A 19566-nucleotide genomic window follows, 5' to 3' on the forward strand; every position below is an offset into this window, starting at 1 on the left:
GCAGAGCAGGTATTGAACCCCAAAGGCTCTGCTTTTACCCATCCTGCTAATTGAACCTCTCAGAACCTTACTGTCCAATGGACTATCTCCCTCCATTTTCTAGACAGGTTCTTCATCTCCCTGAGTTAACCTCCATCTCTTAATGCCACCCCACTCCATTCCTTGACACACAATTTTCCAATTCCCAGGTAAGTTTCCTCCTCTTTCTTGAACACACCATCGCTCATTCCCCATCTTCTGAGACCAACATTTCCAAGTCATCTATCAGCTTTCCATCCTGTGGGATTCATACCCCATGCCCCCAGAGCAGTGGTCCTCACCCTTAGCTGAGAGTTAGGCTCTCAAGTTAGCTTCTGTCCAGGGGCTATCAAAAGATGTTCGGGTACCACTCCAGACCAATTCATTCTGGATATCTAGGGGTAGGACCCAGGCATTAGTATTTTTAGATGCTCCACAAATATCCCACTGGGCAGGCAAATTTGAGAGCCACTGTCCTAAATGAACCTTTCATTCCTTGGGTTAGAACCTCTGCCATGCACCCAATCCCCATCAAAGACCCTTCCCTTCCTTGGAACAGGTTCCTCCATTCTCTAGAACACCCTCTCTCCATTTTGTGAGCAAATCTTCCATGTCCTGATTGGAATCAGATCTGCATTCTAACCTTGGCACTATCTTATTGGTTCTGTACTCTTTAGCAAATTTCTCCACTTCTCTGAGCCTCATCTGTGTAACAAGGATGATAAAAAATGTCATATATCTGCCTCCAAAGGTTCTTATGACTTTCAAGTATCCATGTGCTTAGTAATAGATGATTATTTGTTATTCTCAAGGACAGACCATACATCCTTACACTTCAGGTCACATCATGGTTCAGGCTCATTTCCTTCTCCCAGAAAATCTCCCATTTCCTTGGCAAAGGAGGGGAAACTCTATAGAATGCCTATCATGTGCTAGGCACCCAATCTAGAGATATGATTGATCCCTGAGTAAAGGGCTAGGTCTATTTCACCCCTACATTCCTAGAATTTGTACACAGAAAATGCAGTCAATAAATATCCACTGACTGAACAGTTTAACCAGTTCTTGCAACAACTTCATGAGATCAGCGTTATCTTCCCATGTTTCAGATAAGGAAATTGAGGCTCAGAAAAGTTAAATACAAACACGAAGTCACACAGCTAGTGTGATGGATCTAGGGATTCAAATCCAGGTCTTGGTGATTCTAAACTATGGCTTTATCTACTACGACAACCTTCTTCATTCTTTAATATTGTCACCTTCCCATTTTATAAAGCAGATCCATCTCCATCCCCTGAATGGATCTTTCTCATTCTAAGATAAAGAATCTTTCCAACCTTCCAGAGGTCCACTAGGACAGGACGCTCCATTCTGGAGAGAATCCCCACTCCCATAATATATCCTCCAAGACGGACCTTTGATTCCTGAGCATATACACTTCTAACTCCTAGAATAGACCTCATAACTCAATAGCAGTGGTTCTCAAACTTTAGCTCACATTTTAATCATCTGGAGAGCTTATTAAAACACAGATTGCTGGGCTCTGCTCCCAGAGTTTCTGATTCAGTATGTGGGGTGGAGCCAGAGAATTTACATTTCTGGAATACTAATAAGTTCCCAAGTGATTCTGATGCTGCTAGTCCAGGGGCCACTTTGAGACACATTGCTCGAAAGAACCTTCTTTCCTTAATCTAGACCTCACCTTCCGCAGAACAAACTCCCTATTTCCCACTACACACTTTCCCTCAATGCCCAGATGGACCCTCCTCCATTTCCCCAAATAAACCTCCTCCCATTCCTTGAGGTTGATCATCCCCTTTGTCTAGGATCCTCCCAACTCTCACCCCAGACTCCCTCACCCCTACTACCGAGACACAGCCTCCATCCAGGGCAGGTTCCTTGGACCCAGACATGTAAGTGTTGATGATAATTGGTTTAAGAGGAGCAAGGCAGAAGCAGAAAATTCCTGTCTCAGCTTAGTACCAGGAGCTAATCTAACCGACACAGGCTGCTCTGGGCAGGGATTTATGGGAGAAGCAGTTGGTAAGCAGCTTTGTGGGCCTATGAAAAAAGGAGGGTTAGCAGGGTCCATGGGAGCTGAAAAGGAATTGGATTGGATTTTGGAACTGACCCAGTTCTGCTTCCACCATTCCAGGTCCCTGTCCACCATACCTCCCTTGCCCACCATGACAGTCTCTCATTTCTGGATAGAATGATTTTAAAGTGTGTTTGCCAATGAAAGGACCCTCTGCTGGCCACTTGGGGAGATGCAGCCCAGGACCAGGAAGGAGGGGTGGATAAAGAGCAGACTGATGGAGCCCTCTCCACCCAGCCTCCTTCATGGTTCCTGCTGGCACAGGGCAGCAAAACCCACCATCCCTCCTGTGGCTCCCGAAGGTAGGCAGTGAAGATGGGCATATGCACCAGAGCGGGGCTGTGGAGGGTACCTACCAATTCCTTTCCTGATCTCTCAGAGACTAGGCAGGGTCCCTGCTGTTGCTTTAAAAAAAAAAAAATCTTTATCCTTTTAAAGTTATAAAAATATAACAAAATAAAACAAAATAATAAAAATGATATAAAACAAAAGCAATTTTGAAATGTATTTTAAAAGCGCAACATTTATCTATCCCTCTCTCTGCTGCTGTGTAGTGCCATTTCCTTTGATAAGAAGAAAGTGAGGGGTTCTCCAAAGCTGCAGAATTGCCAGGGTTCTCTGCCCAAGGCTCTGTCTCTCTCTTTTTTTTTTTCCTTACCTTAGAATTTGAACTCCAACCATAACCTTTGGCTGTATCTTTTGGGTGGAACCAGCCTCAGATGTGTGTCTACGCAGCTTTTTTCTGGGGCCATTTCCCCTCCTCCTAATACAGGGCTGAGAATATATAGAAATAAACTCAGTTTTTCCTGCTATACTTTCCAGCACACTTCTGATACCAGATGTGTGGGGGTTTTTCCCACACATCAAGCAAACAATCAATTCTGTGGTGGACACCAACTGGGTGTCCTCTAATTCAATTCAATTCCCATACTACCAACCTGGAGATAGCGTCTAATCCCACAGGTTGAGGGCTCAGTCCCACAAGACTGCCCCTACTTCCAATGCCAATCTCAAACTCCAGCACGTTTTACCTGTGCTTCTGACCGACCAGTTACAAATCGGGGCTCCCATGACCCCTTCATTGGGTTTGATTCATTTGCTAGAGCGGCTCACAGAACTCAGGGAAACACTTTACTTACATTTACCAGTTTATTATAAAGGATATTATAACGAATACAGATAAAGAGATGCATAGGGCAAGGAATGTGGGAAGGGGCACAGAGCTTCCATGCCCTCTCCAGGCACCCTAAAGGAACCTCCATGTGTTCAGTTATTCAGAAGCTCTCTGAACTCTGTCCTTTTGGGTTTTTATGAAGGCATCATTGATCACTGGCCATTGGTGATAAACTTAACCTTTAACCCCTCTCCCCTCCCTGGAAGTTGGGGGGGGGTGGGGGTTGCTGAAAGGCCCAACCCTCTAAGCCTATCTTGGTCTTTCCAGTGACAAGCCTATCTTGGTCTTTCCAGTGACAAGCCCCAAGCTACCTAGGGGCTGCCAGCCCTCAGTCAACTCATCAGCACACAAAAAGACACCATCACTTTGAAGATTCCAAGGATTTTAGGAGTTATATGCCAGTAAATAAGGATGAAGACGAAATATTGTGCATATATACAACCATCCCTTGGTATCTGTGGGGGACTTGTTCCAGGACCCTCCTCAGACACCAAAATGCACAGATGCTCAAGTCCCTTGTGTAAAATGGCATAGTATGTGCATATAACTTACGCGTAGCCTCTGGTATACTTTAAATCATCTCTAGATTCCTTGTACTACCTAATATGTTGCTATGTAACAGTCGCTATATATTTACATAGCTAAATGCTATGTAAATAGTTGTTACAATGTATTGTTTAGGTAATAATGACAAGAAAAAAAGTCTGGGCCTGGCGTGGTGGCTCACACCTGTAATCCTAGCACTCTGGGAGGCCGAGGCGGGAGGATTGTTTGAGCTCAGGGGTTCGAGACCAGCCTGAGCAAGAGCGAGACTCTGTCTCTACTGAAAATAGAAAGAAAGTATATGGATAACTAAAAGCATATATAGGAAAAATTAGCTGGGCATGGTGGCACATGCCTGTAGTCCCAGCTACTCGGGAGGCTGAAGCAGGAGGATTGCTTGAGCCCAGGAGTTAGAGATTGCTGTGAGCTAGGCTGACGCCACGGCACTCTAGCCTGGGCAACAGAGTGAGGCTCTTTCTCAAAAAAAAAAAAAAAGTATGTACATTTCAGTAGAGATGCAACCACCCATTTTTTTTCTGAATATTCTCAGTCCAAGGTTGGTTGAATCCATGGATGTGGAACCCACAGATAGGGAGGGCCGACTGTATTTCACGATATCACAAGGGCCCACCCCACTAGTGGTTGGGGTGGAAAGGCACTGCTAGTGGGTGTTCAGAATGCCTTATTTCCCTTGGTCTCTTCTAAAGACCAGTCTCCACTCAGCATCCTGCTTCCCTGTGAACATACTCTGGACCCTGAATAGCTCCATTTAAAAATGTCCCTTTTCTGGGAACACTAGTACACTGTTGGTGGGGATGTAAATTAGCACAGCCACTATGGAAAACAGTATGGAGGTACCTCAAAAAACTAAAAATAGATCTGCCATATCATCCAGCAATCCCACTGCTGGGTGTATATCCAAAAGAAAGGGAATCAGTATATCAAAGAAATATCTGCATTCCCATGTTTACCGTAGCACTATTCACAATAGCCAAGATATGGAATCAGCCTGTGTCCATCAGTGAATGAATGGATAAAGAAAATGTAGTACATATAGAATATTATTTAGCTATAAAAAATAATGAAATTCTGTCATTTGCAGCAACATAAATGGAACTGGAGGACATTATGTTAGGTGAAATAAGCCAGGCCACAGAGACAAATATCACATCTCCTCACTCATACGTGGGAGGTCAAAAAGTTGATTTCATAAAGGTAGAGAGTGGAGTCATGCTTACCAGAGGCTAGGAAGGGTAGTGGGGTGGGTGGGGGATGAAGGTGTGGGCTAATGGGTATAAAAATAGATAGAAGGAATAAGTTCCAGTATTCAACAGCACAGTGGAAGCTACCTAGGGGCTGCCATCCCTCAGTAAACTCATCAGCATGCAAAAAGAAACTATCCCTTTGAAGACAGACTATATTCTATTAGTCACCCTAATACAGTAGGGTGACTATAGTAAACAATAATTTATTGCATATTTCAAAATAGCTAGAAGAGGATTTGGAATGTTCCCAAACAAGGAAATGATAAATGTTTGAGTTGATGGATATCCTAATTGTCCTGATTTGCTCATTACACACTATATGCATGTGGCAAAATATCACATGTACCCCATATGTATCAATTTTAAAAATTCCTTTTCTAACCACAACCTTCTCTTTCTGCCCGCTAATCTTCAGAGAGCCTCGCTGGAACCTCCACAGTGCTCTCACTACTGTACTACCTTCCTGGTGCCCAGGCCCTCTTTGTCCGGTCTGGACCTCATGCTCCCTCTCCAGATGCTCTAATTGCCTTGCTCCTTGGCTCTGTGCAATCCACATCCTGGCTGTTGGGCCATCACTGTGGTTCCACACAGTGGTTCTGTTTTCTGCTTTTGTTCCAGGGTTGCTCATATCTGCTACGTAAAAATTGTATGGTTGTATTGAAGTTGCCACTGCCTGATCTTGATCTTCAACCTCGGCTGGGTCATCAGCTGATCTATTTCACTCCTGCATCTGTCAATAGCATTTCTAAAATTTGACAATTCTTATAAATCTCCTTAATCCAACAGATTATCCTTCAATAACTTTAATCCATACTTTATCAAGAAAATAGAAACCACCAGGCATGAAATCCCCCTCACACCTCCTACAAACTAAATCCATATCAACTCTCCTCTACTCAAAGGAAGGGGTATCTCCATTCCTTTCCATGTTTTATTTATCTACTTGTCCTCTATATTCTTTCCCACCCAAAATCTAGGCGTCTTACTCTATCAGATGTCCCCTTTCCTTTATTTTTGAAATCTCTATCTTCGGCTTCTTCCCCTTGGCCTACAAATATACTCTGGTCTTGTCCCCTTAGGAAATTAACCTTAAGCTCCATGCATGAGGGCAAGGACATCCCCATTCCTTTCCAAGTTTCATCTACTTACTTGTCCTCCAGATTCCTTCCCCAGCCAAGAAATCCAAGCTATTTAGTACAATATGAAAAAGTTTTCACCATCTCCTCCCAGCCTTAACTCTCTCTGCTACTGTACATGTGCACATGAAATGGGTATATTCCTCACTTGATTCCTGATCTTGAGCAAAATTCATTTAACATTCATCGAGTGCCCATATTCACTAGGTCATAATTTTACATAAATGAAAGATTTTATTCCTCATGATCATTCATTTTTCCCTCATATTGGAAAATCAAAAATCACATTTTGTTTTATGTTTTCCTTTTTAGTTGACACATTCCTTTTTTTTTTTTTTTTTTTTAGAAACAAGGCTGCTTTGTCACCCAGGCTGGAATGCAGTGGCATGATCAAAGCTCACTGCAGCCACAAACTCCTGGGCTCAAGCAATCCTCCTGCCTCAGCTTCTTGAGTAGCTAGGACTACAGGCATGTGCCAACACATCTGGTTAATTTTTTTTTAATTTATTTTTTTAGAGATGAGGTCTCGCTGTGTCGCTCAGGCTGGTCTCAAACTCCTGGCCTCAATCCTCCTGCCTTGGCCTCCCAAAGTGCTGGGATTACAGACGAGAGCCACCACACCTGGACTGATTTATTTTATATCCACTCAGTTCTTCTATGTCCTTCTCTGAGGTTGTGGGCTTGCCCCAAGTAAGAGAAAAGAAGTATCAGCTTCCAACTCCTGGGCTACCTGCCTTCTCCCCTATCCTCATCACCTTCAAGGAAGAGTAAGACAGGGTGTCTCCTTAATCTTCAGACACCATGATGCTGGGACCAGGGCTGACTCTTGATGAAACTCTAAGGTAGCCAAATTAGTATCGGCACCCTCCTCTCTCCAAGAGTCTACTCTCACCCACCAGCAGCTTTTAGTATCCTTTCACAGGCCTCTGACTGCCCAGACTCAATAACACTTTACTCCTAGTCCAGTGCTTTCTAACTCATACATACTGAGCCCAAGATCCCAAGTCAGCCTTCCTCCTGGAATCACATGGTAGTAGACCAGAAACTCTTCTGCTGTCTCCACGATCCAGATAGCAATGGGATTTGGTGTGGGCATGACCGATGACTGGTGGAGAAGGCCCTTTCCATAGGAAGGCACTGTTTATGGAGGAATGAATGAAGTCAGTATTGCTGGATTACTCAAGGGGCAGCAGCCCAAGCCCAGTGCCTAGAACACCAGCAATATAGGTATTCTAAAAAATGTGTTCTCAGGCTAGGGGTGGTGGCTCACCCTGTAATCCTAGCACTCTGGGAGGCCGAGGCAGGAGGATTGCTTGAGCTCAAGAGTTTGAGACCAGTCTAAGAAAAAGCGAGACCCCATCTCTTCTAAAAATAGAAAAAATTAGCTGGGTATGGTGGTGCCCACCCGTAGTCCCAGCTACTCAGGAGGCCGAGGCAGGAGGATCTCTTGATCCCAGGAGTTTGAGGTTGCTGTGAGCTGGGCTGACACCACTGCACTCTAGCCAGGGCAACAGAATGAGACTCTGTACAAAAAAAAAAAAAAAAAAGTTCTCAAAAAATGAAAGAAAAAAATTAGAAACAGACTTTGATAGTTAATATGTAGAATATCAAAGCAATCATGTAGAACTTCCTCAAATATGCTTCATGGTTTAATACTTTCATTCTAAATTATTTATGAAAATGGGGCACCATGATCTTTTCAGAGTTAAACCTTTACAGTCTTCATCTGGTCTTGGTTAGGAAGGTCTTTTCCTAGATGAAGCCTTTCCTGATCCCTTGCCAGGTAACACTGTCTACTCCCATTTAGAGCCTTCCAAATGTACCCCATAAGCTTCTATCACGCAGCTTACCCAGTCTCTCCTTGCCTCTGCACTGCAAGTCCCTCCACAGCAGGTCCTGGGTTTTACTCATCTTTGTACCTTAGCATCTATGCCTGGTAACTATAGCAGGAACTCCGTGAATGGCACATGGAATTCCTTTTTATTTTCTTTTTCTTTTTGATATCCCTTTTCAGCAGGAAGGCTGATGGAATTAATGAAGAGATTTTTCTTTCCTTATTCTTTCCACAATAGGCAATGTATTGTTTTTGTATTAAGAATTACATCAGGTCCTTTAAAAAAAAAAGGCCCAGAAATCTTTTGGGGCGGCTTCCTGTCCATCCAAAACTTCTGAGTATTTCTTTGACCTCTCCAGAATGGCAGAAACTGTAAGAATGGACATAGGGTGCTAAGAAGAGGCTAAAATGGCCTAAAGAATGGTTCTTATTTTGGGGGGGTTTCAACCTTTTTGAGAATCTAATAAAAAATAGATCCTTTCCCCAGGAAAATACACATTCAGACACAATTTTCTAGCTTGGTTCCTGGACCCTTGAATGCCTGATATTCTCTGGGAGGGACATCCCCAATCCACCCTCTACCCCCAGCTTCCTTCCCAGTCCCACAGCCCCCCAGGTAAACAACCCCTACCCCAGAGGCACTGGGCTCTCATCAGAACTTGAGAATGTGGCCACGGTCAGCTAGCTACTCTATCTTCCTGGTGAGCCCCATTCTTGTCCATTCTATAGTGCTGCTACTGCCCACTCATGGCCAAACAGGGATCTCCACGGAGATGGCAGATGCTCTGAGAAGAAACAGAGAAGTCTCATCAAAAGGGGGAGGAGAGAACAGAACAGTTAAAAACAAAAACAAACCACCCCAGTCATTAAAAGGGGAATAAGCCTAATTATTCAGCTCCTCTTCTGAGTAGCTATATCTCCTTGTTACCTAGTTAGCTGCCACAAAACATAAGGAAGAAGAAATGAGTAACAGCCCAAGCATCTCTTTTATTACCAAAAACAACTGTTATACACACACTCAGTGCCTCCAATCCCATCCCTGAGCATAACCATGAAAGTCCTTGGAGTTGTAGGAGAAACCTTAAGAGGGAAATGGCTACTTGCTTCTCAATGCCTTGGCTGGTGACAAGGAAAGGGCCCTTGCAGAGACCAGTCACACATCATGCCTGGGTCTGAGGACCCCTAAAGATAGGAATGGATGTGAGTTGACTAAGGATTTAATCATCGTCCAGCGTGTCTTGGGAGTTACGGTTAAGCCTGATAGTAGCCCCCTTAGTAAGAACACACACATCCAGGATCCCCTCAAAGAATCCAAACTCCTCAGACTCCCCACAAAACACAGTCTGGCAGAAAAGCGAAGTCCTTAGAGTCTGCAGAATGATGCAAGCCAGGGCCACAGTGGACCACACTGCTCTCGGCACCATTCTTAAAGGCATCCGTTGGCACAGGCTGCCCACTAGGGGCACTGCCATTTGCCTGGCTCAAACTCTGGGGCCTGGTGTAGGAATGGTCTGGCACTACAGCCTTCACACCATCTGGACCTCCGGCTCCTCAGCTATTCCTTGAAGCTTTTCCATGATGCCCCCTGAGGGTGACTCAGGGGCTCCAGGGGGCTCTCCCGGGGCTTCAGACAGCACATAATAGACAATCTCTTGCTGGCCTTGAGCGTTGGTCTGATTCATCAAGTGGATAACAGGGCTGGAGTTGTCCTGAGAGGCTGAAAGGGCTGTCCTCTCACTGCCCCCACCCTCTTCTTCTTCCACCTCTTCCTTAGGTCCTGGCTCCCCTGGCACTGTTTCTAGAATGATGCCTTGCAGGCTGCTCTCATTCAGTGACGCTCCCAGGCCCGATTCCTCTTGTGGTTGCCGCAGTAGCTGCTGTGTCAGCTCTACACTCTCATAGCGAACAAGCTGCAGCCGCATGTAGCCGTCTTCATGCTCCTTGTACCTGGTGAGGCAGGAACATAAAGGGCAGCAAACACAGGTAGGGTGATGCAGACATAGCCTGGAGACTGGCAAGGCAAGGGACAAACACGAGGGATGGAAGAAGTTCTGGGATTCCAAGTGATGGGAGATGAAGACAAAAAAGATCTTTATTGGAATATACAGAAGAAAAGGCAAGAGGGAAGGATCATACAAATGAAAAATTTCATATAGAAACCGAACCCAGACAAAGAGAGAGAAAGACTGATTATCTGTGTTGGAGGGCAAGAGTGTCAAAGGATTTATGAGAAGTCCATGGAGCTAAGGATCAGGACCCGTAGACTCTCGCTCTAGTTCTGGCTGCAGGACTTTTGGCACCATTTATTGGGTTTGGCACTGTGCCTTGGTTTCAAAAATCAGAGTAAGCTTTGCTCCACCACTATTCTCAGGGTTCCTTGAGCCTAAATGGAGACAGTGGACATCAAAGCCTCAGCAAATTCAAGGTTTTTAAAACTTGTTGAAAAGGTATACAAAAAAAAATATGAGTTAGTATGGGGGGAAGGTTTGAGAGACATACCGAAAACGGGGGTGCCCTGAGGGCCACTTGAACTGGTGCTTCTTGCGAAGGTGCACAGTGAGGTTGTTGCCCCGTGTGAAGCATTTGTCACACACATGACATTTGTACCTTGGCTCTGAGTCTCCCTGATGGGGAAGGGAGTGAGAAGTGAGGCCAGCTCTTCACCCCGGGGCCCCCCACACTTTTGCTCGCGCTTCCCACCACCAGCCCCACTCACTTCATGCACTTTGCGGTAATGGGACTTGATAGAGCAGAGGGAACGGGCACTGAAGCTGCAGTTCTCGAAATCACACCTGTAGGCTGGCTCCTTGCTGTGGGTATCCAGGTGCTTCTGGAGGTCGATCAGATTCTTGCAGCTGCCAGGAGAGGTCAGGACGGGTTGGAGGGCATGGGGGACCCTAGAAGACGAGCTCTCTGTTTTCTGGCCCCCGGTTCCCCTTACCTATAGTCACAACAGTCACATTTAAAGGGCCGGTCCTCACTGTGGCGAAAGCGCATGTGGTTGCGGAGGGAGGAAGGCAGCGGGCAGGTCATGTCACACAGAGGGCACTTATAGTGATTCACTAGAGGAGCAGAGAGGAGGCTGTGATTTGAGGACGCGTGGAAGCTTGGAGGGCAGGCAGGGAGGCCGCAGGCAGCAGGGCACTTACCATGGTTGCGCATGTGGTCCCGCAGGAGCCGCTCCGTGGCAAATCTCTTGGAACAGTGAGAGCACTGGAAGCGCTGCTCTAGGGTGGGGCAGGAAGAAGAAAGGAGGGCCGTGGGGGATGGTAGAGAGGCACAGGGAGGAGAGGGGGACCATCCCAGGCAGAAGAGAACCACCCAGGGAGAAAAAGGAGCTTAGAGAGCTATGGATGGACACAGTATTACGGAAAGAACATGGGACTTGGAGTCGAGAACCTGAGTTAGAATCCCGGCTTTACCACTTACAAGCTGGGTGATCTCAGGTAAGAGATTTAACCTCTCTGAGCCTCAGTTTCCTCATCTGTAAAAAGGGGGATAAGAAGCCTACCTCATGGGGCTGTTGTGAGGATTCCCTGAGATAACTGATGTGGCGCATGGTAAGTACCAAATAACAATGTCTAAGAATCTGAATTGGCAAAGAGACCATGGGAGGTGCCTGAGTCCCAAAAGAGGGGGCCAAGTTGCAGGTCTCTTCAGTGGCTACCTCTCCTGGAAACAAACATGCCCCCAGCCCCAGCCCCACTCCAAGCAGGGCAGCCTGCACCCACCCGCCCCTCCTCTGACTGCTTACGATCCAATGAGGTCTGGCGTCGGATGTGATCCAAGAACTTGGTGTTGTTGGCAAACATGCCCCCACAGGTGGGGCAGGCCACCACCTTCTCCTGGGTATGGCTACGGAGGTGCTCTCGAAGCTTACAGCGGTCCTTGAAGGTGCAGGTACAGCCTGGGAAGGAAGGCCCTGTCAGGATCCAGCCATAAAACCCCAAAGAAGGCTCTAATACCCCTGGGTCTGTCTCTAGCCAGGATCCAACCTTGCCCTGCAGGACTGGCCCCAACCCTGGCTGCACTAGCCCCGTAGGAATCCCAGGGTTTCTTCTAGAGGCCAGATGTTAAGGAGCAGCCCTACCTTTCCAGCCACACAGCACCACATGGTTGTCCTTGCCGACTGCTTGGTATTCACAGCACAGGCTGTGCGCTTCCACATGCCGATAAAACCACTCGGGATTGTCGAAGGAACTCTGTGCCAGGGGCAACTTGGGGTGAGGACTGAGGGTGGGTGGAGGGACTCTTACCCCTATATGTCCAAAAAGAACTTCTTGGCTCTCTCCCAAATTAACTTGGTAGGGATGGGAAAGATTGAGGAAAGGAGCTACATGGAAATGGAGGAGAGAAACTAGCAGGAATCTTGGAAATATAAGGCATTACTGAAAGGGTCAAGGCATCTTGAGTTAAGATCCCAGCTTCCTTCCACCCCAATTACTGACACTGCCTGCTGACCTCACAGTGCTCCCACAGACACAGGAAGTGGTCAGGGATGTCGGGGATGACGTTCCGGCTCTGGAAGTCCAGGATGCAGGGGCTGAGGTCAGCCTGGCTTTGCAAGGCCTGCAGCCCCCACTGTTTCAGCTTGGTGTGGTAGCAGTGGAAGTAGACATGGCGGATGAGGTCAGCAGAACTGTCCAGAGAACAAAAGCCACATTCCTGCCACAAGCAAGAAAATTCTTCCTCTGCAGAAAGAGGTTTAGAAGGAAGAGTCTGATACTTTCCAAGACTCAGCTCTCCTTCTACCTGTAGCACCTAGCAGGGAGTGAGGAGGCTGGCTGAACTCTGATGAAATTACCAGTTCATTCAGCAAATCCCAGTGTTTAATGACCTTCAGTTGCCTGCCAGGCACAGGGGATATAACAAGTAAAGAGTCCCAGTCCTTCCCCTCACATAGCTTTCAGTCAAGAAGAAAGAACATTAATCAAATAATCATACTTATAAATATAAAACTGCAACCAGTGATAAGGGTTATGAAGGGGGTGGGTATCCATGGTGCTATTCAACAGTGTTAAACAGAGGTAATCTGATGTAGACAGGGTGGGGAGTGGTCTCGGGAAGTGTCCCTGTTGTTGCGATCTGAAGGACAAGTTATTTACGAATGGGTGAGGAAGAAGTGTGGTCTAGCTCTAGGCAGAGGTTACAGTGTGTGTAAGGCCTGTGCCACAAACTCAGAGATAGCTGATGTGGCCAGCACACATGACCTCTGGCTCAGGGTTTCTGCTGGCTCCTGAGGAAGATGCTGCCTCCCAACCTTGGACACCTTCCACTTCTCCTTGTGAAGCCACCAGCCCTCCTTCTCCTCATGTTCCACTCAAGATCTGTCTTCTCCAGAAAGGCCCCATCAACTATTCCAATCCATTTCCTCCCTCTCAAGCATCTCTAAGCACCAAATTTTCAATGCTTCGTAGAAATTTATTTGTTTTGAAAAGTAGATACTTTAGAAAATATAATCATTCCCCAATTTCTCTTTTGTAGAAATACTTCTCTTTTGTAGGAATATTATACTTCTGAAACTATCAGTTATAGCTCATAATCACCAGACTTAAAACAGAATTTGGGGTGGGGGAAGAAGAACTGCCTCCATATTTTCTGTAGTTTTTTTCAAACTGCTATGACCCATTAGTGGGTGGTAAAATCAATTTAGTGGACAGCAAATCACATTTTTTTTAACTAAAAGAATAAAATAGAAGACTTCAGAGAGGATTTACTAAAGATAAGTATTGTTTTGAGTATTTTTTTCTTTAACTTTTGTGTATAAGGTTGTGACATAAAATGTATTCCTAACTGGTGGTTGCAGGGAAAAATGAAAATGGAAATACTACCAGAGTAAAAAAATAGTTCTTGACAGCTTTTCACCTATATTTAACATACATACACATGCAGAGAGATGTCAAGAAGAATGCTCACTAAAGTACTGTCAACAATTGCCTCTTGATAGCAGGATAGCTGATTTATTCCTTATATCCTTATTGATTGAGTTTTCTATAAATGATTTTAAAGTGTTTTTATAAACAAAAAAAGCACAATTAGGAAAATAAACCACCATTTTCTCAGGCTGCCTTCTCCCTCTTGGGAAAGGAAAGTCTAATATTTCCACCTTCCCATGAGCTCTTTCCCCTTCCTGTGTCCTGCTCCCTTACCAAGCGGGTCATCATCATCCTCCTCTTCCTCCTCCTCCCCAGAACCGTGAAGGTGCTGCTGCAGGTGCTGAGTGACGTGCTCACAGAACTCCTCCATGGCTGAGCACACAAAGGAGCAGGACCCCCACTCACACTGTAGCCACAGGTTCTCCTTCCGGGGAACTTTCCCAGGAGGTGGCATGGCCTCCACCCTAGAGGAAAAGGAAGAACTCCACAGCTGTAAGGATTCCACCCAAGTGCTGCTGGGGGCCAACGGCTGGGCAGGCAGCCTGCTTACAACCAGCAGGTGTTTTTCTAGTAACCTGTGAGAAATCCCATGTTTTTTCAGTAAGGGAAGAGGAGAATTTCTCAACCCCCTGGAAGGGATCTGGTGTTCTTGGGAAGGGAGAACAAAAACTAACATTATTAAGTAGACTATACAATGGAAACAGGAAAGTATCACCCAAATGTAAGTAAGTACTCCCTCTAAGTAGCAAGAAATTCTCTCAATGGGATTATTAAAGGATATATAGTACTTCAGGGTTTGAGAATAAACTATGACATGCTGGGGGGGAAAAAAAAAACAAACATTGGGTGTGTGCCAGGCACTGAGCTAAATACTTTAACAGACATTTTCTCACAAAGCTTCAGAGCAACCCACCAAGAAGGAATTATTCCTATGGGAGGTAGAACAATGCTCAGGTTCAAAGAGATGGCTTGGGACAGGAACCAGAGTTCAAATCCAGGCTCCACTGTCTACCATCTACTAACTGTGTGACTTTGGCCAAGAACTTAACCCTTAACTTCTGAACATTCTGCCAAATGGGGATAACAACATTTTTTGTTTTTAATTTTACACTATGTCAAGCACCATATTAAGCATTTTATTTGCATTATGTCATTTAACTACTAACACCACCCTATAAGGTACGCACTATTTTTAACCTCATATATACATAAGGACCTGTCTGGCAGGGTGTGGGTGACTCATGCCTGTAATCCCTACACTTTGGGAGGCTGAAGCAGGAGGATTGATAATTGAGGCCAGGAGTTTGAGACCAGCCTGTGCAAAATAGTGAGACCACATCTCTACAAAAAATAAATAAATAAATTAGCTGGGTGTGGTGGTGCACGCCTATAGTCCCAGCTACTTGGGAGGCAGGGGGATTGCATGAGTCCAGGCGTTCGAGGCTGCAGTGAGCGATGATAGCAGCAGTGCATTCCAGCCTGGGCGACAAAGTGAGATCCTGTCTCCAAAAAAATAAAAAACAAAAAGATAAGAACCTGAGGCTTGAGAGGTCAATTGATTTGTCTAAGGCCACACGCTAATGGTATGGTAGGGTCAAGTTGGGCTGACTCCAAAGTCCATATTCTTTCTACTCAATATAGTCTGCAGATGAACCCAGAAGCCCCTTACTTCTTATTGCATCATGTCACAAGTCCCCTGACAGACTTTCAAAGCGCCATACAACCTGCCTCTGCCTAACCCACCCAGTGGTTTACTCCACCACTCCTCTAACACCTTCTGTTAAAATGTAGATTCCATTTGAACATAAGAAGCCACGTCTGTCTAGTGTATACTGCACCTTAGGTGTCTATAACAGTACCAGGCATGCTTAGGCATATAACAGATATTTGGTGAAGAAAGATGAACACAAAACTAAAGGTCCTCAATTTTTAATATGCACACAAATGCAAAGTTCTCTAGCCCCTCCCCTAAAAGTCTGGATTCAAGAAGGCAGGGGTTAAGCCTAGAAATCTGCCCTTTTTAATTCAGCACCCCAGTTCTGATGCAGGCACTTCCAGGAACATACTTTGAGGAACAATAAAATAGTTTCCCTCATTAAAGCAAAACACAGAACAGAGGATGACACTAAGCAAAATTTCTGGGAGGAGAGAGGACACTAAGAGGCCTTGACTCTGTCCCCTGAGTGTCACCTTCTCCTTGGGCTTTCTCACTGATTCTTGCTGCCTACACCATGGTAGACCCTGTTGCTCCCTCTGGCCTACCTGAGACAGATGGGAACTCTGAAAAAAGCTTTTACTGAATACTAAGAGGAAAAAAACAGAGACAATACAAAAAACAAAACACTTCATGCCTCCAATACAGGTTTCTGAATCTACTATACCTATTGAGCCCAAGTAGCCATTTTTCCTCCCCAGAGAAGAATCTGGTCACCCTTGACACTCTGGGTTGTACATGGAGTTGCTGAGTTGCTCATAGACTAACAGTAAACACTTATTAGGAGAAAATATTGACTGCTTTTATAATGTTGGGGTAAGAAAAGTAGGGAAAGCCTTCCTAAGACAGACCTAAAATCCCAAACTTCCTCTGACTTTCTACAACCTACAGCATAGAATGCAAGGTTCTTCTCAAACTGGCCTCAACTTACTTCTCCCAGGTCTCAGTAAGGAAATTAACAGGTATTGAAGGGCTTCGGTGTGTCAGCCTTATGGTGAGCCCTCTCCATACTTCACTTCATTTGTGGTAAGAGCACCCTTATTCCAATCCAAGGATCATGCTCTTTTCCCCCACACCATGCTGCTTCTCTGGCTTCCTCGCCTGTCCATTCATTCCTTCTTCCTCTGATTCAATTATCTTTGTCCCTGAATGCGCTACATTCTCCTGAAACTGCCTACGCAACTTCTACTCACCCTTCAAACCCAGATGTCCTTTCCTTGGTGACCCCATTCCCCATTCATCCAGATACAGCTGGAATATCCCACCTCCTGCCCACAGCATTCCATACACACCTTCATTACAGCCTTTGTTCCAAAGCAATGGAATGTGTCTCCTCTAGACTAGGAGTTTCTCAGGGCAGGTACCATCTCATTCTCATTCCTAGAGTCAGTACAGAGTTTTTGTACCGATGCTCAATAAATATCAGGAGATAATCACATTCAGGAAGCCTTCCTAAACTACCCCACCCCTCAGTGATTGCTCTTGTTTCTTGGTTCTATGGCTGGTACAGTTGACACTATAAAACCTCAACCCTATTTTTATGCTGCCCATGGTCATTTTATGTGTTCTAGTCTCATTTACTCAACTGGATTATAAGATGCTTCTGAGAAGAAACTATATCATGCCCATTAGTGTCACTATACTGTGCTGAGCACAAATAGTCTAAGCATGTACCTGCTGTTAGACTGACAGGTAAGACCAGGAGGCAGGCTAACTAGAGAAGACAAAGCTCTCTGACGCCCTCTTTCACTGTCTTCCAGCCTTCTTAATTTTCTCTTCTTATGTCCTGCTTGTTTCTACCCTGAGATGTGGGACGGAGTAACTACATGGTCATCACTCCACCCTCTTAACACTTAAGAGGGTATACATTATAAACGAAGACATTGAATAAACCCTGAATGATATTCAAGAAAAGAGAGACCCAGGTCCTAAACTCCTAAGAACTCACAATTTGGCCAGAGAGATAAGACTCTGACATATGCAGGCAAGGAATGCAAATGAAGCAACTAGTACAGTGGAGAGGGCCCTGGACCAGCTGTCAAAAGACATGGGTTCAAGTTTCTTGTCTATCAAGTACCAACTATATGCCAAGCACTGTTCTAAGTGTTTCATATTTATAAAAGCTCATTAATATAACAACCCTACTGAGGTAGGTACTACTATTATCCCACTCTGCAGAGGAGAAAATGGGCCTAGATACTTTATTCACCCAAGGTCACAAGGCTAGGAAGTGATGAAGACAACTTATTTATTTATTGAGACAGGGTCTCAATCTGTTGCCCAGGCTGGAGTGCAGAGGTGCAATCACAACTTACTATACCCTTGAACTCCTGAGCATAAGCAATACCTCCTGCCTCAGACTCCCCAGTAGCTAGGACTACAGGCAGGTACCACCTGCAGACACCTAATTTTTAAATTTCTTTTTTTGTAGAGACGAGGTCTTGCTTTCTTACCTAAACTGGTCTCAAATTCCTGACCTCAAGCAATCCTCTCTGCTCGGCTTCCCAATGTGCTGGGATTACAAGTGTCAGCTACTGCACCCAGGCAGAAAATTTAAAGCTAGGGAGTTTGGCTCCATTTTCCTCCTACGTCTGCCTATCTTACCCCTCCTGATTCCCTCCTCCACACAGGTATTGTATGTTTTATCAAGTAGTATTTTGTCCATTTCCTCCAATTAAGCTGTAAGCTCCTGGAAAGCCTGGCGTGTGTCCTGTACAGGCCTATTCCCAGGGCCAGCACACACCAACTAGGAGCTTTTACAATGTTTAAGTAAATGTATAACTTACCACCTTATTTTGGACAAATCGCTTAGCTTCTCTGACTCTGTTTCCTTAAATGTAAAATAGGATACTCATATCAATCGGTGTTGGATTCAACAGCTCTGGTATCAATCGGTGTTGGATTCAACAGCTCTGGTAAAGAAGCTCCAACATCTACTAGCTATGTGACTTCAGGCAAGTTACTCAGGCCTGTTTCCCGTGTAGCATGGGAATGATTATATCTATCTCACCGAATTGGGAACTAGATAATGGATATTAAAATGCTTAGCTAGAACTCGAAAAGTGTTAGCTATTAGTATCCTTGCTTCTGAGGGTGAGACGATCTAAGCACAAATTCTGCAAAAAGGGCCAACAAAATGACAGTCCAAGGGAGTCCTAACACTTTTCTTTTTAAATCAGGAATCACGACAAGAAGCAATTGGCAAATACTTAAAAGGGTATATATTGTAAAGCTGAATGAACCCTGAATGGTATTCAAGAAAAGGAGGGGCTCAGGTCCTAAACTCCTCAGGACTCACAATTAGCCAAAGAGATAAGGCTCTGGCCAGTGAAGGCAATAACCAAAACAAAGTTCCCGATGAGGGAGATCAGGACAGAGAGAAATAAGGTGAAGCCCGGGCCAAGGCTCTAAGGACGGGTAGAATTCAGATAGAATAAAGGAGACCGTCCCGTTTGGCAAAACGTCTCACTGGCTTCTCACACGAGGGCTTCCCGGAATCCTTCCCCCTAATGCGCGGCGGTGACCGAGTCTCGGCAGCAGCGAAGCCCTTCGACTAGAAAGCATGAGGGCTTGAGTTGCAGTGAAGGGACCGGGCGAGGGCGGACCAGCGTGTACGAGCTGAAAGAAAGCCTCGCCAAGGTGGCTCGGGAAGAGCCTGGCCTTCTGCAGCCCCCGCAGAGTGTACCCGCGACGCCTACTCGCAGAGCTCCGGCCCCAGCTTACCTTCAGTCGGGTCCGGGTCTGCCCAGCTCTCCTCCCACCTCAAACCATCTCCGGGCAGGGTGCTTGAGCGACGGCAAACGACAGCCAATCGTCGCCCTGAGTTCCGACTGGCGGCCAATGGTAGCTACGTCTGGCGGAACCCGTGCGCACCAAAACACGGAAAGGGCGGGAACGGTGGGTGGGGCTCG

General features: G+C 45.6%; 1 protein-coding gene across 3 annotated transcripts; it reads right to left on the reverse strand.

The window, feature by feature from the left end:
- Nucleotides 1–9032: 9032 nt before the first annotated feature.
- HINFP (histone H4 transcription factor) lies at nt 9033–19437 on the reverse strand. Of its 3 annotated transcripts, XM_069470796.1 has the most exons (10): nt 19379–19437; nt 14215–14405; nt 12527–12756; nt 12156–12267; nt 11820–11972; nt 11215–11292; nt 11007–11127; nt 10782–10920; nt 10565–10689; nt 9033–10155 (listed from the first exon to the last, which is right to left on the reverse strand). In XM_069470796.1, the coding sequence occupies exons 2-10, from the start codon at nt 14393–14395 to the stop codon at nt 9954–9956; spliced, it is 1341 nt and encodes a 446-aa protein (XP_069326897.1). In that variant the 5' UTR covers nt 14396–14405; nt 19379–19437; the 3' UTR covers nt 9033–9953. The 3 variants fall into 3 exon arrangements, with proteins under 3 accessions (XP_069326897.1, XP_069326895.1, XP_069326896.1); XM_069470794.1 differs by lacking the exon at nt 19379–19437 and having other exon boundaries at nt 9048–10012; nt 14215–14737; XM_069470795.1 differs by lacking the exon at nt 19379–19437 and having other exon boundaries at nt 9889–10076; nt 10561–10689; nt 14215–14742.
- Between the last annotated feature and the right edge of the window lie 129 nt (nt 19438–19566).

The sequence above is a fragment of the Eulemur rufifrons genome, chromosome 6 (assembly GCF_041146395.1).
Source record: "Eulemur rufifrons isolate Redbay chromosome 6, OSU_ERuf_1, whole genome shotgun sequence".
Taxonomy (NCBI): Eukaryota; Metazoa; Chordata; class Mammalia; order Primates; family Lemuridae; genus Eulemur; species Eulemur rufifrons.

Excerpts from the sequence above, each read along its gene's own strand:
- HINFP (XM_069470794.1), bottom strand. The coding sequence starts at position 14,617 with ATGTTAGTTTTTGTTCTCCCTTCCCAAGAACACCAGATCCCTTCCAGG. Across the intron at positions 11,293-11,819 it reads ACGCCAGACCTCATTGGATC|AGCAGCGCTTCCAGTGCTCT; the intron begins GTAAGCAGTCAG and ends GCCCCACCCTAG. Across the intron at positions 11,128-11,214 it reads GGACCACATGCGCAACCATG|TGAATCACTATAAGTGCCCT; the intron begins GTAAGTGCCCTG and ends CTGCTCCTCTAG.